Raw genomic sequence first — 22,882 nt, 5'->3', positions numbered from 1 at the left:
GTATATTGTTATTTCGGATTTCCAATATTTCAGCTTGGGCATTACTGAAGAGACATTGTTTGTCGAAATGCGCATCTGGTGCATCAAATGCTGTACCGTATAAGCTTTACATTGTATCAGTTATGTTTTCGTCACCATTGCACCATTCAATTGCACCTCAGCGAGAAGGCAAATGTAAAACAGCTGCCAAAATACACGCAAGATTGTTTACTACACTGGTAAAATTGCATTATATGTTTAACATACAGTGTATGGTTAACATATGTTTTGAAACATATGATACTCATATAATTGGAGTACTCAAGGTGAATGTATGTTTTTAAACATGATTAACATATGTTTATAGTATGAATAACATATGTTTGTATTACTTTATGATAAACATATATTTTGTTCCTATGATATTGACATGTTTTTCTTACGATTTTCCTATTATCTATATGCAAAATTGTAACACCATGGCGATATTGAACACATGTTTAACATACGATTAACATTTAACACATGATTAACATTTAACATATGATTAACATGTATTAAACATAATATCGCATATCCACGCTTGTCTTGGATATGCGCATTTATCTCTGTAACTGCATCCTTGTCAGTTTTTACTAAAAGGGAAAGGGGGGTTGTTCTTATTTATTCCAGGAAATTTAATTCTGCAATAGTCTAATATATATTGACACGTACACGTCACTTTCTGGAACATTCTTCCAAACGGCGTGTCATTGAACTTGGTGCAGCATAAATTGCTAGATACATATCACTTTAAAATCCCACCACTCCCACCCCCTTTTTCTGTGCACCAAACTGCTGCTTGTTTTTGATTCTTTTTCAGGTTGAACTACCGTTCCATGTCCTATATTCGTCGCGGTACTTATTGGTATGCGTTTCGGCGCACCCCAACTCAAATGGAGGAGTGCACCCAATATTCTGCAGCTTCATGCTATGATCTTGAAAATTTGCAGTATTGATTGATGATTGAATTGCTGATTGAATGATTGAATTGTTTTTGACATTGAATTGTATTATTGATTGATTTATTGTATTTGCATTTGGTGACGTTGTGCACTTGCGTTTACCCAGTGCACAATTCGCCCATCTGGGGCCATCACATTTGATTGATTTATTGATTTATTGTTGAGGGGGCGGCTCTGTGGTAGCCCCCAACCATCACGGTAGCCAAGAGCGCCAAAACAAATAAATATCGTTCATTATTATAGTGGTTGTACAGTGTTATTTTTGGACAGGAATCGGTGATAGTTGTATTTAACACGCATTAAACATATATTTAGGATATGCTAAACATATATTCAACATGTTTTCAAACACGATAATCGTGAAGGGACACACAGCATATATGTTTTCGAACATTTGTGTAGCATATGTGTTGATAATATACAGTAAATAAAATGTTGGTATTACTCCGTGATGAATAAATATGATTTTCATGATATTGATGCACATGCAATTAACGTTTGCCATCTTTTGGTCTTACATGCGATTTCGAAGTACCTCTCCAGAAAACAAGAAAACAAATCGTATCGGAAGGAACCAGCATTTATTTATGTCCCTGAATAAATAGTTGATATTCAGTGTGTGCTGCACCTTAAATGAAAGGAGGAACAATCAATGCCCTTTTTACAATCTAACTGCAACACTGTCTATGAAATTTCTTTTCTTTTACATATTATAGACACATATATCTGTACAGTTATTCGCATAAAATATCATAAAAATACATACTTGTATGTATATCTGCACAAAATGCTAGGCATTTTACATAATATCAATTAATTTAAATTCAATTAATTGGTATATATTTAACCTAATAAAATATGCATCACTAAAAAGAAAGGAAAGGTAGTACTTTGTGAACATAAAAAATATTACCAGCATGTTCTTTTTCTGTCAGTAGCTGTTGTTGGGAGGAATATTTTGTGAGTAACTTTAATCCACGCCCCGTGGTAGTGGCTGCTTGATTGCAAATCCCTCTGTATAAATTTTCTTGCTGTCTACTTATTCCTGAAAGAATATATACTAAGATACTTGTTTACATATATTAATAGATCTATACTATGTTTATCTAACGTAGTAAACGTACATTTCGACCAATGTGTCGGGGATGGTTGGGTGGGTCTTAAAATATGTCTAATATTTTGATCTAGTTATTGTTTCTGTGCACTGTTCGCAACTATAAATGAGATTTTTATATAAACTGAACTTACACATTGTTGTAAATCTTCCACGACTTTGTCCTGTAGATCTAGTGATGTTTTGGGCAAACAGTTGCATCTTCACAACCACGAGCAGCTTGTTCGGAACTTCTTTATCATCTTTAATTAGATTTCCCCTTAGTTATATATATCAATATAAAGAATATACTTGTCAATACTAAATCTGATATGCCTAGTATGCAATTATTAAGCAAATGTTTGTGCTGAATATAGAAAATTTCCTGATAGTTTACATCGTCGTTTGTGGTTACCCTTCTCTCCTTGTTTAGTTCCGATATACACTGCTTATAACCTGACTTTATATACAAACAGTATACTATTGAATGTAAACCTAGAGTTGATTTAATTTTTCTACTTACTGCTAGGAAGTCTTTCTCCGCTCTCCTTGACATGATCGATTGTCTGTCAGTACACGCAAGTGCTATGAATCTTCTTAGTTACAGCGATGCTTTAATTGCACGGACTTTGCAAGCCTTTTTTCGGGAGCGAGAAACGTAATACACAATAATTTTACGTCATATTTGGTATATATATATATATTATAGAAAACGACTATGTCATATAATAGAAGTTACTACTAGAAAGTCCAAAGAGTTTCTATTATACTATAAAACCTGTGTGCTTAGATTGTGTCAAAATCTTGTGAATTTTCAAAACATGAAGAAGAATTAAGTTATGTAAATTTTCATTTATAAATGTAATCTTAAGAATTAAGTTGACGAGTTTTTAAAACTCTGTAACATTTTTGGTCTTAGTTGTAAGTTCTTTTGTAAAACAATTCCTTGGCCAGTAGCAGCGATTTTGAGGAGTGGGGATATTCTAACAACAAAACTCTGTACAGAATATAGACCCCCCACCCCCTTTTGATCTTAAGTTAATCATATGTTCAAAATTTCATGTTTATCATATGTTGAATATATGTTAAACACATGAATTATTCAACTTGTGTTAATCACGTTTGAAGTTTGCAGTAGGTTCAACATATGTTTCAAACATATGTTCACTATATGACGATAAAATCATATGTTTCACGTATGGTAAACATATGATTAACATATGAATATCTAATCATATCTTTAAAATATGTTGCAATTTTACCTGTGTATAACATGATATGATACCTGTTTTATTGCAAGTAGATTTATCCTCATTCAGACTGAATCCTGGGTAACACGAGCAACTAAATGATCCCGGAGTGTTACTACAAAGTTGCTGACACCCAGACGTTCCTTCCATGCACTCGTTTATATCTGTAATACGAAATGTGTTGATCGGGATGTGGAATGCCTAGTCATAAAACAACCAATCCCGGACTTGATAAAACTGCATTTAGATCTAAATTGTGACTGATTTTCCTTTCTCTCTGATATTTTGCACTGACGGAATCCTTTATTTCAATTATTATTTAATTTCTTCACTTAATTATTTTACTATTTCTACTTGTATGTGTTATCATTACTTAAACGAATATTTTCTGAAATATAAAGTACTCATACCATTGCAGTTGTCATTCAATTTCCTGTATCCTTGAAGACAGTTGCATATGTAACTCCCATCTGTGTTTTCACAAGTTTCCTTGGCAACATCACAGGTATTATTTTCTGCCGATGCACACTCATCAATATCTAATTTAGAATGACATTACATCGTTTACATTCTGTGCTTATGCCATTAATTATATATCTTACAGAACTGGAAATAGTTCCCTAAATATCCTGAAGAAAGTAAAGAAATTATCTTTTATTAGTTTTTCATTCATATTACATGTACCTGAACATAGTATTGTTTTTGGTATTATTCATCTCCTATGTGATAGGATAATCTACCTTCTATAAACACTTTAAAAGCTTTACATGAAAAAAAAAATACTTGCCTCGTACAAATTATTAACATTTCAGGGTAGTAATAAAAATTCCATTTCCTATTAAAGTTTTCAATTATAAGAACCTTCACATTTATTTTCAACATCTTTATATCCAGTGGGGCATTCTGAGCAGTTGTATCCGCGGTCCAGTCTGACCTCTTCCTCGGGGGACAGGTCAGTACAATCCCTACCCAGAGGGCAGGGACTCTGTTGACAGGCGTTTGTCTCAACCTCACAATCGTCTCCTATTGAACAGAATACAAAAGTAAGTTTACCATATAAGTCTTTCGATTACGTCACTTTTTACAGATATTGATATAAGAAGCGCGAAAGGCACATTCTTACTTTACACCATAGATCAAACAGTTGAAGTGATAATCATATATACCAGAATATCCAATGTTACAGATGCAGGCTGCCGTGTGAAATCGGTCATTTCCTGTATGTATAACATTGACGTAATCACAATTCCCGCGGTCACTACAACCAGTACACAATATGATGGAGACATCGAGGGAGGGGGACTGTGCACCCTGACTGTCTACAGCAATAATGCTAAGGAAACAAAATAAATATAATGACGTCATTAACATTTTAAAGAAAAGAAGAAAACTGATACACACATACATAATGTTTTCAAACAGCAGTGTTTGTTCCTATACAGCTTTACCTGATTTCAGAAACACTAGCGTTTTGCGGCGTCCATCTTGCTATTCCCGTTTCATCGTCAAATAGGAAACTGTCTGGTTGTTTTAAAACTCTGTAGACTGGGTTTTCTTCGCCATCATCAGAAACATTGAACCTCATTTCTATTTCTTTGTTGACAATTACATGTACTTTTGTATTCCCTGATATTTGCGGTGATTCATTTTCTGTTATAAAAAAAATGAAATACTAGTTCTATAAATTTCCAAATATAGTAATGACACCTACAAAGCAGATGTATGAACGAATAAATGATTTGAAGATGTATCACATGCTGAATAGTTCAATAAAAAATAATTATTTTGATCGATGGTTGATTTCATGTTATGTATCAAACAAATATGAAAAATGCAATTAATACATACAAGAATTTCAAAGTTGCTGTTTAAAGTGTGAAACTGTATTGAATATCCAACTATTTTAAATCTTGAACAGCTGTTTAAGAAATTAAATGATAAAAATACGAGATACTAAACAAATGATATTTTATTTATGCATATATTACATGTACCGATAACGGCTACATCTGACTTTGAATTCTGCTCTTTATGTCCAGAAGATTCGGCCAGCTTAATGTCTCCTGTTGCAAGATAATCTGAAATACAAGCTTTTGACGGGTTTGAGCCACATTTCTCTTTTGCTTCGTTGACTCGATTTTCGTCCACTTCGTCAGTGAATAGTGGAACAAATTCAGGATGCCAAAAATCCATGTATGTTAATCCGTCATCATAGTCGAATAGAGTGGAATTTTCATTGATAGACCCTTGATAGAAACAACAACATATGTATCATAAATAATTAACAAAAAAAATTAGCATAATATTCATTTTCAGTGTTGCTGGAAATAGTAATATTATATACCAATTTCCGAAATTGTAAAACATACCCCTTTCAACTCTAGTTGCATTTACGTTTAATATGATACACAATTAACAACAATGACAAAATCAAATGTAAGGTAACTCCTGCCCTCAAGAATTATACTTTCAAACTTATATTTTGTTGATTCTTCAAAATAATATATTTTAGTAATAAATAAATATGATAAAATAGGTATGTTCTGGTATTGATGTGGTTTTTTTTTATGAATTAGCACAAATATACCTGTTGTCAACGTCAGAAAATATTGTAACTTTCTTTAAACATTATCAAAATTTCACCAAAACTGGTTAAAACGATATATTAGTATTCATAGGAATTCCATGAAACTTCATTTAAAAAAAAAATGTTGTGAAAAATAAAGAAAATCAATCGCATAATGGACTTGATAAACAATTTAATAAAAGTTAGTAAGAGTTATTGCCCTTGGATTAATTATTCTGAAACATCTAATTGATTCTTCATATTAAGTAATTTAGACTTTTGAAATGTTTTATGATTAATAAGATGTTTACAATAACTATTGAAAAAAACTCCAACAAAATTGTGTTCTTGTAATGCATATATCTTATTGAATCATTGACTTTGCGAAATCTTAAGACGTCACAGGACGGTGGCACTACATTAATGTGGGGGGAATGAATATACTTACAAAACTGTCCAAAATTATTAAAGATCCCTCTCTCAGTTTCAGTTGCATTTCCCGTTAACACAGTGCCATTTGAGAGAATGAAGTCGTTCGTTTTGTTTCCATCAAAGTTTCCCATCAAACCTAACACTAGACCTTCATATTTTTTGTTGACTAGTGTCTCGCAAATTAGGAATCGTTTTCCGAGACTAATTTTCATAGTTATGACTGAAAAAAATGTAAATGAACGTATCTCGCTTCTTTAATACGTAATATGATATCATGCATTATTTGTACATTGTACTGTAAATATACTTACGTGGTTTAAGAAACGTTGCTGATATTGTGCGATTTTCCCACTGCAATGACACGTTCGGTGTTCGGAATGTATAGTTGGTATTTTTAAATTTAGTTGTAAGGTCCACTCCATTAACTCGAATTATCATTCCTGAAAAAAGCATGTATTTCTCGATGATGTGAATATGCTTAAATTCAAGTAGCATGCTTATCAGAAATGTAGATTGTAAATCAGAACGAACATACCGCGGCAGAATCTTTACATAACGAGTAGATTGTAAATCAGAGCGAACACACTACGGTAGAATCTTCACATAACGATAACTTTGAAATTCCCACATAATGCTTCGGAATCCTTTTCATTTTCAAAAGTTAACCGACTTACAATAGTATTTTTTCAGTGTTTAAGAATATCAATCATCATATTGATTTATACCCGTTTTGTTTCGTGACATTTCGACCTGTACTTTGGAGCCCGTTTGGTCTTGCGCCACAAAGGCACTAAATATAGTAGCATTAATGGTAGTTCCATTTTCTGTGGTAGCCAACTCTGTCCGAGCCTGGAGTTCAAAGGTCGTTATGCTGGTATTTATCCTGATCATGGTGTATTCCCCGTATCCATTAAATGTGTAGTCCAGACCATCTAATGTAGTGATATGAGGGTCTCCAAAATTAATTCCTGTAAAATATACTTCTATCATATACTATCTATGTTTTATTGCTTATAGGAGTTATGAGATTGATCACTGTTCGTTATCTTCACCTTTCATGCAAACATATTGATCATCTAACAACTGCAACAAATAAATATAACTATAACTTTTTTTTATATATAAATTACCATCTGGTTGATTGATATTTAAGGACATTAATTAGAAAGGAAAGCAAATCTGGAAAACAAATGTTTAGCAATGATGAAAATAATATAAAACATATAGCTGGTGGACTGTTAGTCCCCGAGGGTCTCTACAGCCCAGTAGCTAAGTACTTCGTTACTAGCTTGAAAATACGGATGTATATTTAATTGCTGCATGTTATAAAATTTAGAAATTCATTTCAAAATTAAGGATTATCTCCCTTATGCATAGCTCTTATCCTTAGACGAATTTGGCTCCACTTTTTTGGCACGCTGTTTTTGGCTATATTTAGCTCCAAAACTTCATAGTTATTTCGGATTTCAAACATTTCGGTTGAGCATCACTAAAGAGACATTATTTGTCGAAATGCGCATCTGGTGCATCAAAATTGGTACCGTATAAGTTTTACATACAACTGATACAGGTGATCGACATGACTATCTTGTCCAACATCATTTAACAACTGTAGAGTTCACTTCATATCAGAATCAATTAACCCCATTTAAGAGAAACATTTAAAAAATAATATAATAAATAATATCTCTATTGACAAAATGCTTCATTCTGTTTTTATCATATTGCTTACTTCACCCAGGCACCTGATACCACCTACAAAATGACGTTATATGATAACTTCTGCAACATAAATTATCTCATCGAATAGTTTGTAATTTTAAGTTCATTTCTTGACTGAATTTAACTCTTGGGCATCTTCGGTTGGACTTATTACTATAATTCATGCACTCCGTGCGCTTTTTTTTCAGAGGAAGTCGGAAAGAAAACAATAGCGTCTTTAAGGTCCGACATCGTGTTCATCAATTGTAGAGAATGAGAACCTATCAGACTAAATTCATTATGTTAAGGCATGTGTCATGTGTAAAACATAAAGGCGTAGTTAGGTATGTACAAATCAAAGAATAGCCCGCGATATGCCAATAAGACATCTGGTCAGCACTTCGATTCGATTTTCGAAAGCTGTTTAAATATTGATGATGGAATTTGACGCCATAATTAGAAGTTATTGAATGTTTTAAGAATTCACTAAATATAAAAATATGTTAATCTTGAAAATTATTTCATGAGATTTTATTGAATTCTGAGTATTCAGAGCGCACCGGGGTTCATGGGCGTTTGATGAATATGACCCCAGAAGAACATTTGCAAAAATGTACTTTTTTGATACAGTTATCAATGCGGTTTGTTAATAATATTATCTGTCGCTAAACGTTGCAACAAGTCCACAAATATCAATTGATTCAAAACTAAATGAAGGAAGAATCTTAGTAAGGTAATCGTGGTAGATGAAAGATGCAGTTGATATATACTCGTGTTCACAGTCTTTAGTGCATGTAAAAACAGAACTATCAATTTACCAGGTCGGAAAGGTGATCTCCAATAACAGCGTGGAATTGGGCGGACTTTGTAATACCAGTCACAGTGACCTGTACTACAACATTGATCCCTAGGCTTTGAGTCAAAGTTATTGTATTGGTATCTTTCAAAGAACGGGTTATACTGCATTACCGTCCCGGCCAGCGGTAGAGAACGCTGTAAAGGGCCTAAATCTTCCGTATTGGCGAACATCCTGAAGCAACATTCCTGACAAAAAGAAAAATCACTGAAATTCTACTTCTTATTGATTGTTGATAACATTATAGACTTTTCTATACATTTGGCAACAAAACGAAAGAAAGAATAATAAGACCTACAAAATATCATTTAGAGAACCGTCATCGCTGGTTTTAGAGCCCAAACTTCACCCTAGCTCTTAGTGAGACAAGGCAGGGAGCTATTATATTATCGTTGTATAAACGACATATGATTTCAATTTGCAGAGATGGCACTGAATTTACCCAAGGCTTCAATAGAACCATTTGATTTTAAAGAAACAAATAAAGGTTTACCACATTTGTTCCTATGGTCATTGAAGCATAACACAGCACTCTGTTAACGTGGTCAAATCTGTTGATGGTGTAACGTGGATCAAATCTCAACAGACGAGGATCACAAGGGCATTCAATGTCATTTAAGACTGTTGACAGTTTATTACGTATATGATTTTCTACGTTAGCAGAGTACCATAGGAAACATTCTTTTTCATCTCTCTTCAATCGCACTCCCTCTGTCATTTTGTAAATCCAGAAACCTCGCTCCCCTATTGTACAACGGAAAAATAACCACTTTAAAACATTAGAAAGAATTACTGTGGTAGGATGTGAATTATATAATAAATTATCACAATTTGTAAAACAGCATGTGCATATGATTATTTAATAGTGTTATGTTTTCAAATAGAGGCGAGTCCATTATGAATCAAACCCCGACAACTATTTCAGAAAAGAACATGCAAATCATAAAAAAATATTGTTACATGTGTCATTATGGTGACTGTCCATATTTTGTTTCTTTAATATTTACATTTCAGCAATCCATATACACTCCCATTGTTGAGTGTTGTGTATATTTCATTCACGACTTTGATATTCCACTGGAGCATAACCATGAAGAATGGATGACAACTCATCATTTTTGTATTTATCAAATATCTGAACAAGTTTTCTTTTTCTACAACTTTCTACAAATATGTTAGTGGTAAACTTTAGTAATTTAGTTCACATGAAAAGGGTTCGAATTTGTAAATGAGCATATATCATTTTTCTGAATAAATGGTTTTATTATAGTTTATAAGAAAAGTAATGACAGTGCTCACATTTATAAATAAATAGGCACTATGCCAAAAAAGTGTTTTGAGTACATGTATATAGGAACAAGATAACAGGAAGCATAATACTAATAAATGGTACATGTGCCAGTTATTACCCGATACCTATCCTCAGTATGAAACAAATACCTCTGTTTCCTCGAATTTTACTCATATTGAACGCTCCTTTCTGGTTCGTGAACAAGTTTTTTGTGAAAAATTGTTTGTAACGATATCCTATGGAAATTTCACGATTGAGGATTGGTTTCAAATTGACATCAATGTAGTTAATGACTGTAAAGGTATTCTCTCCGTCCGTGATGAGGAAACACTGGAATGTGACTTTCTAAGAATAAAAGGAAAATTGTGGTTTGAGTATTTTTTTTTAATAAGTTTAGGCAGAGAAACCTCATCAAAATGTAGCAATTCAATACGCCAGAGCATGTTTTGCGTATAATTAATTTTTAAATCGATTTTACAGGGGTTTCAACAGTCTCGTTTAGAGTCAGTATTTCACATATTGTATTGCCGTTTTAATGGTCTTATTTGCATATACAACCTATAATTACGTCGAATGCTGTCTAACGTGATCTATACCAATTGTTAGGACCTTCACTACATGCTGAATTTAAATACGGATATACACCTTTTAACTGATCAAGATATTTGGTTCATGGCGATTGTGACCGGTCAACAGGAGATGCTTACTCCTTCTATGCACCTTGTCATATCCGCGGTACATGTATGTCCAGGGGCTGCGTTTGCCCTTTCAATTAGTATTATTTATATGATTTATGAGAATGATCACTGTTGGCTATCTTCACGATCTGTGTTTGTCCAACTCTCTATTTTGTATTGCTTATAGGAGTTATTACATTGATCATTGTTCCTTATCTTCACCTTTCACGATACTGATAAATATCATATGTTCTAAACTAGTTAAATACAATGCTGAAATTACTATAATACAACAAAATTGTATTGAATGGGCAACACTTTCTAAAGTGAAATGTGAAGATAACGATCAGCGATCAATCCCATAACTAGGATTTGGTTTTCAGTTTTGTAATTGGTTTAAAAACAAGATCGATGAACTGGTGCATTGTCATCCATCGACAGATAATTTTGGCTACATCATGCCACAAGTTATATGTGTATTTTTTAGAATTAATGTTGTCATTTACTCCACAACACCACGATACGTAACGCATCCCGAAATCCTAACAATGAGTTTTTTAACCAGTTCCGGGGGGGGGGGGGGGATAAAGTCCGGCAGCCAAGATGCATAACTTCTTCTCCATAATGCATAATAATGCTATGATGTTCCTTGCAAACATTACTTCAAATGATTCACAACCCACTGCAGAGACGCAGACGACAACAAACATCTTCACGTCACATTAATGACTTTCAATACATCATCGTTGAAAGGACAGGTCATGCTTGTGCAAATATAAATAACCCATAACGTACGATACTTGATAAACACGTTTGAAAAATGACCCGACAGTGCAAATACTTTTGTCCACAAACTGTACCCATGAAAAGTGACCATAACGAACAGTGACCAATCCCATAACTCCCACAAGGAATACAAAATAGTGAGTTAGCCAAACACGGACCCCTGGATATACCAGATGGGATCAGGTGCCAACGAGGAGTAAGAATCCCCTATCGATCAGTCACATCCGCCGTCAATCCGATTGATCACGTAAACGGATTAATCCGTAGTCAAAATCAGTATGCCAAGAACGTTTTAACAATCGATATGAAACATGTCAGACAGCGTTTGACCCAATGATAGGTTTTATTGGCAAACTAGATCAATATGATGACCATGGAATTTGGGAAATGCGAAATAACGCACGTTGATATCGTGGTTGGACTTTTTTAAAACACAAAATCCATGCATGTAAAATATTATGTTTGCCATGTCTTAAATTATTCTCAGAAATAAATTACTCGATATATACAATACCTTTTCTTTGTACCCATGCAAAGTCATGTTTTCCCACGTTACTTTCACGAGCCATGAAGCTTTGAAATCTTTCAAATCCCTGAAATTGTTCTTGACAATACTGTCCGCTTTCTCCATGAACACCGAGTCTACATTATCTCCTTCTATTCCTCTGTTAAAACAGAATTTTACATACGTTTATAACGAGCGTTACGCAATGTACTGGTGACACCTTAGCGTCAAATACGATCATAAGAACATAGAAACGAAAACCGGGTATGCAATTGGGTTTCTAAGAATATACCATCAACTTCAGATTCTAGACATTTTCTACAACTCGAAGTTACGAAATGCATCGATTTCAAGATTTTTAGTCGATCAATGCATGGAGATTGTCAAGAAATCAATAGAAGTGTAGTATGCAAGGTGGAGATAACGAAAGTGATCAATCTCATAACTCCTATAAGCAATACAAAATAGATAGTTGGGCAAACATGGACCCCTGGACACACTAGAGGTGGAATCAGGTCCCTAGGAGGAGTAAACATCCCCTGTTGACTGGTCACACCCGCGGTGAGCCCTATATCTTGATCAGGTAAATGGAGTTATCCGCAGTCAAAATCAGTGTGCCAACAACGGCTTAACAATCGGTATGAAACACGTCAGATAGCATTTGGCCCAATGATAGGTTGTATGGACGAACTAGATCGTTAGAACTACCATAGAATTTGCAAAATGCTGACTTCATTCGAGACTGTTAAACCCCCTGTATCATCAACTTGTTTGTCAGTAGCTTACCTTGATTTAAAAACTGACTATATGCAGAACAAGCTCTTGCATATCGAATCAGTTGAGATATATAAACACCATATGCAGGTGATGATGGAATATTGCCACATAAATGCTGTCTGACGTATTTCATACCAATTATTAAGCCGTTCTTGGCACACTGATTTTGACTGCGAATAACCCCGTTTACCTGATCAGGATATAGGGCTCACGGCGGGTGTGGCCGGTCAACAGGGGATGCTTATTCCTCCTAGGCACCTGATCCCACCTCTGGTATGTCCAGGGGTCCGTGTTTGCCCAACTATCTATTTTGTATTGCTTATAGGAGTTATGAAATTGATCACTATTCGTTATCTTCACCTTGCAAAAATATGGGAAGTTTACGATGGAGAAGCTGAAATCATCCCGTTTGTATGGTATCTTCACGTGTTCATCATTGTATCTAAGCAAAAATAAGGTTAAAGTGTGATCTACAGAAGTTGGATATTTAATACTTATTTTAGTTCTTACTCGTTATATGGAGTTTTGTCAACCAAACTAGACCAAATAAAATTCAGAAGGGCATAAAATATATTCTACCAATTTATAAATTATAACAACCAACTCTGAATGACGAAATGTGGTTTGACAAGTAAATATTACGTAAAAATTCACAGTGACTCCATCATCGTGCGTAATGTCATAAAAATTCATGAGAAAATGTATAATATTTAATTTCAATAACCTCAAATTGAGAAAAAACTACAATCTTACTTTCATTGTTATTGTTTGCTTTGGTTGAATTATTCCGTGTATTACTATTACATTACACTTAATTATTGTTCCCATTTCCATTTTAAAAAAATTAATCATGGTTATAAGTAAAGAACCTTCTATATGTATTGTAGTACACTTTGCCAATGTCGCCTGACGATAGATCCGTCCAAAAAGGACAAATGATTCTTGTTCCGTTGATTTTGGTGGAATCCATTTCATGTACTTCAATGTTGTTGAACGCTTCTCCAAGTCCTATAACGCCATTAGAGCCAATCTAGAACGTAATAAAGGACAAATTTTAACGTATTTGAAATTTAGCGCAGTTGGCGGCCATGGACTGCTCAGGGTAATCATGAATTAGCTATATCACTGTCGTGCTGTATTAGTGAGGGACCTGAATTGTCAGACATCATATACAGAACACAGTGGTGTGATTGATTAGACGTCATCACATTATCTGAATTACAGTATATCATATATCGTTTCATTTGGGTCAAATTCTGTCTGACATGTTTCATACCGATTGTTAAGCCGTTCTTGGCACACTGATTTGACTGCGGATAACTCCGTTTACCTGATCAGGATATGGGGCTCACGGCGGGTGTGACCGGTCAACAGGGGATCCTTACTCCTCCTAGGTACCTGATCCCACCTCTGGTGTGTCCAGGGGTCCGTGTTTGCCCAACTATCTATTTTGTATTGCTTGTAGGAGTTATGAGATTGATCACTGTTTGTTATCTTCACCTTGCATTTATTTCATATTTAATATGCACACGGGCAATAAATTTTGTAAACAGACATTTACCCGTGCCCATAGGTATTGCAACTTTCTTTACATTCAAATGGTAACGGCTCTATAAGATATACCAGTATGCAAAAGGACACATGCATCATGCGTTCAGTGCAATTGCATTGCTCATTTCCTGTGATCGAAAAAATTGTTATACTCTCGAAGACCTTGAATTCGAATGGATTGATATAAAATTGGTTGAAATGAATAGAAATATATGATAAAGTATTTTCTTGCGTTGTGAAGAAAATACTTTATCATAGATTGGCATTTTGTTTCTTTACGCCTGATTCCCACTGTCGTGTGGTACGAACGGCAGGATTGACCATTCATAACCGATCGCGGAAGTTTTCTTGAACTTCCGATTTTGATACGAGGTGATGCGAGTTAATACGTTCTTGTAAGAATGGTTGCGCTTTAATACCAAAATATCATGATAGATAAATTTCAGGTGACACGATCTGAACACTGTTCAGACGCGATCACACACGCTCTGATAGGATTCTCTCGATTATACCTCAATCTCATAAGATCATCACGATCCGGGTTCGCGATTAGGGACGATCATGTACGTGCAAATGTGTTCGTATACGGTACGATACGTTAATCACGAACTACTGCGCTTTGTTGCGATAAAATACAATTGTGATCGCAATGTATTTCACGATCAGGATCGAGATGATCACTTTGTGAGATGCGATTGGATCCCGACGTGTATATATATACAACCCGACTGCCATTGACTTCATTGTTTAACATCTAGAACGTAAACAATACAACCCACAACCACTGAAAATAGCGAAAGTTGGGGTTGATGACAATGTGTCATTTGCAGCAATTGAAAAGTAACGTCATAATTCTTATTGCGCGAAAAAAAAAACATTTTTAAAAAAGTAAGAGTCTGAATATTAAATCAACAATACTTACCTGACCTCGTGGGCACATTCTCAAATATGAATACGCGTGCAATTACATATTTGGTAAGTAATGTAACAAGATGTAAGAAATATTTCTTCACAAACCAGTTAACTTCTGGCCTAAGTGAATACAACATGAAATATTACAGTAAGTAGTTAATTGTAAATACATCAATCTACATGTATATATGTACATATAACTTGTAACATTTAGTTCAATTAATACGTTGTTTTTTGTTTTTTTTTTTGCTTACAAGACATTAATTATTAAAAACAAATATGTTTCCGTTTGCAAATAATGTACATTGTTAGCAAGAATGATACACTGATATACTGAATCGACACCCATAGCAATATTCCATTATTACCTACATATGGTGTTTGGGTCTCTCAACCGATTCGGCACGCAAGAACATAGTCTGCGTATGATTCTCTTTTAAATCGAGGCATGCTACTGATAAATAAATTTATGTTACAGGAGTTTCAACAATGTCGTTTAAAGTCAGTATTTCGAATATGATCGTTATAATCATCTGGTCGAATGTTTTGTGGTGTGTTTCAAACCTATTGTTAGGTCTTTATTTATAAACTAATTTTGACTTAGTATTACCCCGTTAAACTTATCAAGATATATGCCTCACAGCGGGTGTGACCGGTCGACAGGGGATGTTTTCTCCTCTTGTGTACCTGATCCCACCTCTGGTGTGTCCAGGGGTCCGTGTTTGCCCAACTACTTATTTTGTATTGCTTGTAGGAGATATGAGATTGGTCACTGTTCGTTATCTTCACCTTTCATTAGAAACATGTCTGATTCATCGAAGATATCTTCCATTAGCTGAATTATTCCAAAACGTGGGTATGCCAAATTAAAATAGGAGTATCGTCAAAATGACGTACGAATTGTTTAGGTTTTGTACAAATTTATGAAGAAAAAATAATAGACAAGTACTGGAATGATAGATCAAAGATATATCAATTGTTGATACAGAAAATTGTCTATTTCGTTAAAAAAATATATGTAAATTATCATCAGCTGAATTGAATGCATTTGACGAAAGTAAACTTCCGATTTCTTCGATCACTGTTTCCTTTTTAAAGATCAATATGAAAAGGGGAAGATAAGAAACAGTGATTAATCTCATATCTCCTAAAAGGAATACAAAATTAAGAGTTGAGCAAACACAGTGGGATCAGGCATTCAGGAGGAGCAACCACCCTCCGTTCACCGGCCATATCCACCGCGAGTCCCATATCTTGATCAGGCAAACGGAGCAATCCGCAGCCAAAACCAGTACATAAAGAACGACCTAACATGAGGCAAGGCAGACAGCATCCAACCTAACGAGAGGCTACATCGGCCTGCTTGTCAATATCCTGCCTCTATTTAAAACTGACCATGTGGAGTTCTAAAACAAACCCTTGCACATCGAAAAAGTCGAGAGACACAACCACCATACGCAGGTGACATGGGACTGAAGCTACACAAACATGGTAAGCCGAAGATGGAGAGGCCGAAATCATCTCACTTGTCACAAAATCGAGCTTTCCGTCTGCGGTAAGCATCTATGTTCAATAACAAGGCAAACACAGAAGACCTCATGACGTTCCACATTTCGAGTCCACCAGGATGAGAACATGTTTGTAAAACATATATCCTCCCCATGGTGCAAAATTAAAAAAGCTTATACACATGCATTATTTAATTGATAGTAGTATCACCAATTCAAAATATCGAGCAGACAATATTTTCTTATGTAAAGAGTGGATTGACCATATGACTTAATATTCAATAGGGGTCATCTACTCCTTATGTTGTACCAGTGTATCAAGGTTGGTGTCAATCAAGCAAATAATTCTTAAAATATAAGAGACAATATATTACTGTGTCCAGTTTAACCCTTGACCTTTGACCACATGACATGAAAATCAGAAGGGCTCATCTACTCCTTATGATGTACCAGTGTACCAAGTTTGATGTCTGTCAAGCAGGGGTTCTCAAGATATTGAGCGGACAGCATATTCCTATGTCCAGTTTGACCCTTGACCTTTGACACATGTGACTTCAAAATGAAAAGGGGGTCATCTTCTCTTAAAGATGTATCAGTGTACCAAGTTTGTTGTCTGTCAAGCAGGGGTTCTCAAGATATTGAGCGGACAGCATATTCCTATGTCCAGTTTGACCCTTGACCTTTGACCATGTGACAATAAAACCAAGAGGGGTAATCTTCCTCTAAATATGTACCAGTGTATCAAGTTTGATGTTTATCAAGCAAAGGGTTCTCTAGACATTGAGCGGTCAGTATATTCCTAAGTCCAGTTTGACCCTTGACCTTAGACCTCAAAATCAATAGGGGTCATCTACTCCTCACAATGTATTAGTGTACTAAGTTTGATGTCTGTCAAGGAAACTTTTTCAAGATATTGAGGGGACAGTATAATCCTATGTCCAGAATCGATTGACCCTTGACCTTTTAACCTGAAAAACAATAGCGGTCCTCTTCTACTCATCACTAACCCACATATAAGATATCATTATGATCAAGTGAATGGTTCGCAAGATATTGAGCGGACAACATGTGGTCCACCGACCAACCGACCGACAGGTGCAAAAGCAATATGCCCCTCTTCTTTGAAGGGGGGGGGGCATAGAAATGGCTATCGTCAACAGTTAAAACGTCGTTGATATATCTAATTGTTGAATATATCTTCTCAAGCAGAAACCCTTGAATGAATTATGCCTCATAAGAATATACAAACAGGTCAGCTAACAAAAGACCACAACCATAGAAACCCCAACAGACTACTGGAAGACCCGATCACCAAAAAATACAAAGACACCGCCACCGAATTCTAACATTCTTCCAATATCAACCTCACAGTACTGTGAGTGAAATCAGATCGTTGTTTAACAAAGTCATTTTTGAAAGACCCATCACTAGATATGAATATTTCCTTTTTTTCATTTTTGTTCAAGAAGCAGTTGTCTATGATGTCAAAGAGTTGACACGAATTAATAAATACGTACACCTTTCTCGTCTTATCCGCCATATTTCTCTCAGGTAGCCTAATTTACTCTACCCGTGTATACCCCAAAGGTGATTGTCACACCTGAGTGATTTTTCTAGGTGGATTCGACCAGTGCACATCTCCGATAGTAATATATAGGGAATGAGAAACACATAAACTCACATTTTAAAACATTATGCTTTGCTCAAAATTACAAAATATTTATTGTATACCAATGCAACATTCTGAAAGTTTAGATAATTTAGATAAAAATGCAAAACAAAAAAGCTTTTCTTGCATACTTGCAAGTATTTGCAGTTATTATGAAATAAATGCGGAGAAATCATTTGCCAATTACATACTGATAGAATGGAATAAGCAAAGAGCAGAAAATATATTATTTATATCAATTCTTGCAAAATACAGGTGCATGCCATATGCATAATAACAAGACATATTCGCCACCAAAAAAAAACAACAAAAAACCCGTATCAAATACGGACGTCTATTCAACAGGTATCGGAGATGTGCACTTACCGAAAATATTAGATTCTCTTTATTCTGATAAATCCACGAAACAAAATGTTAAACTCCATTTGAATCTCGTTAAAACTTTACAACATTGTGTCATTCCATAATAAAGACTGCAACACACTTCACCCGTGCCAAACAGGATGTCTTCAATCAGGGGAGATGTCAAAAGTCGAAAAATGTTTCTGTATTGAATGCTTGTCTGGTCGAGGTTTTACAGTTTATAGAAATCATATACATTGAACATCTGGTTGGATATATTGCGTGCACAATGCAAAATATTGATGATCATATACAAACTTGGATATACAAATAAGGGAATGACGATCGAACATATACATGTGTAAAAATGCGGGTATTGCAATTGCAATTTGCAATCCATAATAAACATTTGATTACACTAAGACACATATAGGAACCACATAATTGTTTACGGTTTCTACATGTCCATATTCATTGATTGAACAGGAGAGAGAGAGAGAGAGAGAGAGAGAGAGAGAGAGAGAGAGAGAGCGTCCTACTTCGATGTACAATATATCATTTCACAGCAGGAAAGAAAATTTATTACTGATATAAATATAAGCTTACAAGCATTAAAATTTCTCCACCTATTCAAATGTGATTGACATTATATTAGAAACTTACAGGAGTTGATGCTCATAATTGAATTTATTACACATTTTTTAAAAAATTAGTTTGAACTGTGCATATAGAAAATACTGACTTTGTATGTAAGAATAACGGGAAAAGGTAAATTGTCAAAAAGTGGGGAGAGCAGACCAGCCTCCCTGCCCACCCCAACCCCCTGTATACGTGTCTGAAACAACATATCGATTCGTGTTGAAAGAAAGGCGCATATCTGCAATTCATTGAATTCCAAAGGAGCTCGAATTTATGTGTTCCCCTATTAATTATTTTGTATGCAAGATTCGTTCCCGAATTCAGAATCATGCTTTCAGTCAGAGCAGAAATGAATTCATTTTGAAGTACATTTAGTTTGAATGTAAATGTGGGGTTCCTTCTCTTAATTTCATCAGACTCACTAGAGCGCCCTACCCCAAACTATACAGCTTTGTTTTTATTGATATCTAAATCGGTATGTGAATCCGGATATAGATTATATAATGTTTTTTGTGATCATATACATATTGATACTAATAATGAAAAAAGAAAATGTTTATACTCTTGCCTTTTGCATATCCTACTAATGCATTACAGTATATTGACATTGTATCATATCAAATAAAACCTCAACACGAATTTTACTGATTTATGAATACTAGCATCTTATCGAATACATTTGAATTTGAAATTTCGACGTACAGCGGTATGTTTATTTTCAGTATATATCCATTGCGCCAGATCTACGAAATGAAAATATTGATGAATAAATTACACTCAAGCCTGAAAGTAATCATTATGGCATGTTACAGAAACGTTAAAACACACACATGTTATAGTCCTGCAACGCATGCATGCGATTTTCTGAATACATATATTTATGTATTTGTGAATGAAGTTGCTACGCTTGAAAATATCTTGGTCTTTATGCATTTGTTTTGTTATTTTGGTTTACCATTTCTTACACTGTGTAAATGAAGGAAAACTTGGTAAAAGGAGCATTTCTACACCATACAATTAGTATACTTGCATGTGTTGCAAAGCAAAATGTACATGTAATAACCAGACATGTATCGTCATTTTTCATGGGGGGGGGGGGGGGGGGGGTACAAAGGAGGGAAAAATGAAAAATTGGATTCTTCAAAATTTCTTGTCATTCAAAATAATGATTAAAAAGGATGAACGAAAACAGCAATAAGATAAAACAAAAAAACCAAACAAACCAAGATGTTTTGTCCGATGTTCAAAGTCCTAATGTGGGGGTGAAGGGTTTTACATAAAATGGATATTTTTATAAAAGGTGGGGGGCAGACACTCTTGTCCCCTCCCTTTGACTCTATGTGCTTGATAACGACGCATAATATGATAAACTCAATTATTACATTTTGCATTTCTACAATTTGCGTGGAGTTCAACGCAGAATGTAATACCACAAAATGGCACAGATATATAAGATCTATTGAGCGCCAAATTAGCATAAAATGAAGTAATTGAAAATAACATTATTTAAAACTATGTTTAATTTTTAATTATTGCGTGCTTTAAATGAATCAAATAAATCCGTATTATCAATTAATGAGTTACTATTCTCTTTTATTGAATTAACGATATCATTTGTCTTAATAAGAGCGCGATTATTACAAGATCATCGGTTGGATCCCCCCTCTCTCTCTCATCCCATACACTCTTACAGTGTTCTATATGCAAATTATATATGCATACACAATTTATGTACCTCAATGATTTCCTGATTTATAAATCTGCAATACTCTGACCAGTAAATCATACGGTATAAGGATTCATGCACAATACAGGGTAAATATTATACTCTGATACTTCCCCTGATTGAAGATAGCTGATCGACACGGGCTAAGTGTGTCGCAGTCTGTACAATGGACAATGGTATTTACTGTTGGAATACAAATGGACTTTATCGTTTTGTTTCATGGATTATGCAAATAAAGGGAGTTTACTGCTACTTAGAGTATTTTCGACAAGTGTACACGTACATCTGCGGTCCTTTACAGATATTACGAATATATGCAGGTAAATAGTCGTCCGCATTCGATGCTTTTTATGGCGAGCATACATGACCATGTCATGTTTATAAGTACAGTAGTATTTATGTATTTGTATTTTGCTCGAAGTAAGTGTGAATGGTATAGATTTTATACCCTTTGCTTATTCCATTTTATCAATAGATAATAGATGGAATATTTCTCCACGTTTTTGTATAGTTTTGACATATTTACTGCAAATGTACGCACATTCACGTAAAGAAATGTCACTCTATATTTATTCATCCAAAGCTTTTAGAATGATTTACTACTCTACGGTGTTTCTTGTAATTTTGAGCACTGCGTGGTGTTCCAAAACGTGATTTCATTTCTTCTTGATGTCCTATAAATTAGTATCGGAGATGTACGTATTACCTGTCGAAGCTACCCGCACAGGTAAATCGAAGACACTGATGTGAAGTGAAGCGTAGCAAAACTCGTCCCCTTATATACCATGCGAACTCTGATACATATAACAATAGAATATCCAACTAATATGGCGGATTAGCAGAGAAATATGGCGAACATATAGAATTATACTATATTTATTAATTCATGTCAGCTTTAACTCATACCGATTGTTAGGCCGTTCTTGGCACACTGATTTTGACTACGGATAACTCCGTTTACGTGATCAGGATATAGGGCTCACGGCGGGTGTGACCGGTTGACAAGGCATACTTACTCCTTCTAGGCACATCATCCTACCTCTGGTGTGTCCAGAAGTCCGTATTTGCCCAAATATCTATTTTGCATTGCTTATAGGAGTTATGAGATTGATCTCTGTTCGTTATATTCACCTTTCATGCAATAACTTTTTTTCTAGATTTAATGTTTAAAAGTCAATACAAATTTATCATATCTTTTTTCAGTGTTGTTGATAAAATAATTGTCATCGAGTACATGAACTACCGTAATACGTGTAGGAAAGGCGTAATGTACTGGGTTTCTTCTTTTTGTTACACTGTTTACGTATTACTCATACTTTGATCGAAATAAAACTTACAAAAACTGATTTGAATCCTCCATCAGATCCATCTCCGACGTAAACTGTTGTGGGGGATCTAAGGGGGCCACTCGTGACGTCATCTCCTCGTAAGACGTAATCATTTTCTCCATAAGACATGTAAGCCTTTCCAGTAAATTGACCTGGTTAGTACACATGACAAAAAGTTAAATTGATACAGGTGTTGATCAACCATTTGAGAATAACAGTATTATTTTCGGAGGGAGTACCGGGGTTTATGATACATGTATATGAAGCTTTTACAGTATAGATGTTCACGT

At 34.9% G+C, this 22,882-nt stretch overlaps 1 protein-coding gene and 1 long non-coding RNA gene across 2 annotated transcripts in view; both read right to left on the bottom strand.

Moving 5' to 3' along the window:
• The window catches only part of LOC125645548 (uncharacterized), a 62,304-nt gene that overhangs the window by 20,115 nt on the left and 19,307 nt on the right, over positions 1-22,882 (bottom strand). The window contains exons 7-20 of the mRNA XM_056141549.1: positions 22,602-22,744; positions 13,787-13,947; positions 12,150-12,300; positions 10,322-10,517; positions 9,375-9,625; positions 8,844-9,069; positions 7,050-7,292; positions 6,636-6,764; positions 5,321-5,572; positions 4,775-4,976; positions 4,493-4,659; positions 4,188-4,349; positions 3,737-3,865; positions 3,362-3,490 (exon numbers count right to left, since the gene is read on the bottom strand). Of these exons, the coding sequence (XP_055997524.1) occupies positions 3,362-3,490; positions 3,737-3,865; positions 4,188-4,349; positions 4,493-4,659; positions 4,775-4,976; positions 5,321-5,572; positions 6,636-6,764; positions 7,050-7,292; positions 8,844-9,069; positions 9,375-9,625; positions 10,322-10,517; positions 12,150-12,300; positions 13,787-13,947; positions 22,602-22,744 (2,541 nt within the window). The remainder of the gene's footprint in view (positions 1-3,361; positions 3,491-3,736; positions 3,866-4,187; positions 4,350-4,492; positions 4,660-4,774; positions 4,977-5,320; positions 5,573-6,635; positions 6,765-7,049; positions 7,293-8,843; positions 9,070-9,374; positions 9,626-10,321; positions 10,518-12,149; positions 12,301-13,786; positions 13,948-22,601; positions 22,745-22,882) is intronic.
• LOC130047135 (uncharacterized) lies at positions 1,511-3,291 on the bottom strand. The gene is made up of 4 exons (XR_008796185.1): positions 2,600-3,291; positions 2,232-2,339; positions 1,897-2,028; positions 1,511-1,611 (listed from the first exon to the last, which is right to left on the bottom strand). It is a non-coding gene; the product is annotated as an uncharacterized LOC130047135 (long non-coding RNA).

The sequence above is a fragment of the Ostrea edulis genome, chromosome 6, assembly GCF_947568905.1.
Source record: "Ostrea edulis chromosome 6, xbOstEdul1.1, whole genome shotgun sequence".
In the NCBI taxonomy this organism is placed as follows: domain Eukaryota; kingdom Metazoa; phylum Mollusca; class Bivalvia; order Ostreida; family Ostreidae; genus Ostrea; species Ostrea edulis.
The sequence above is the reverse complement of the archived record's forward strand: the minus strand, read 5'-3'. Positions and strand labels throughout refer to the sequence as shown.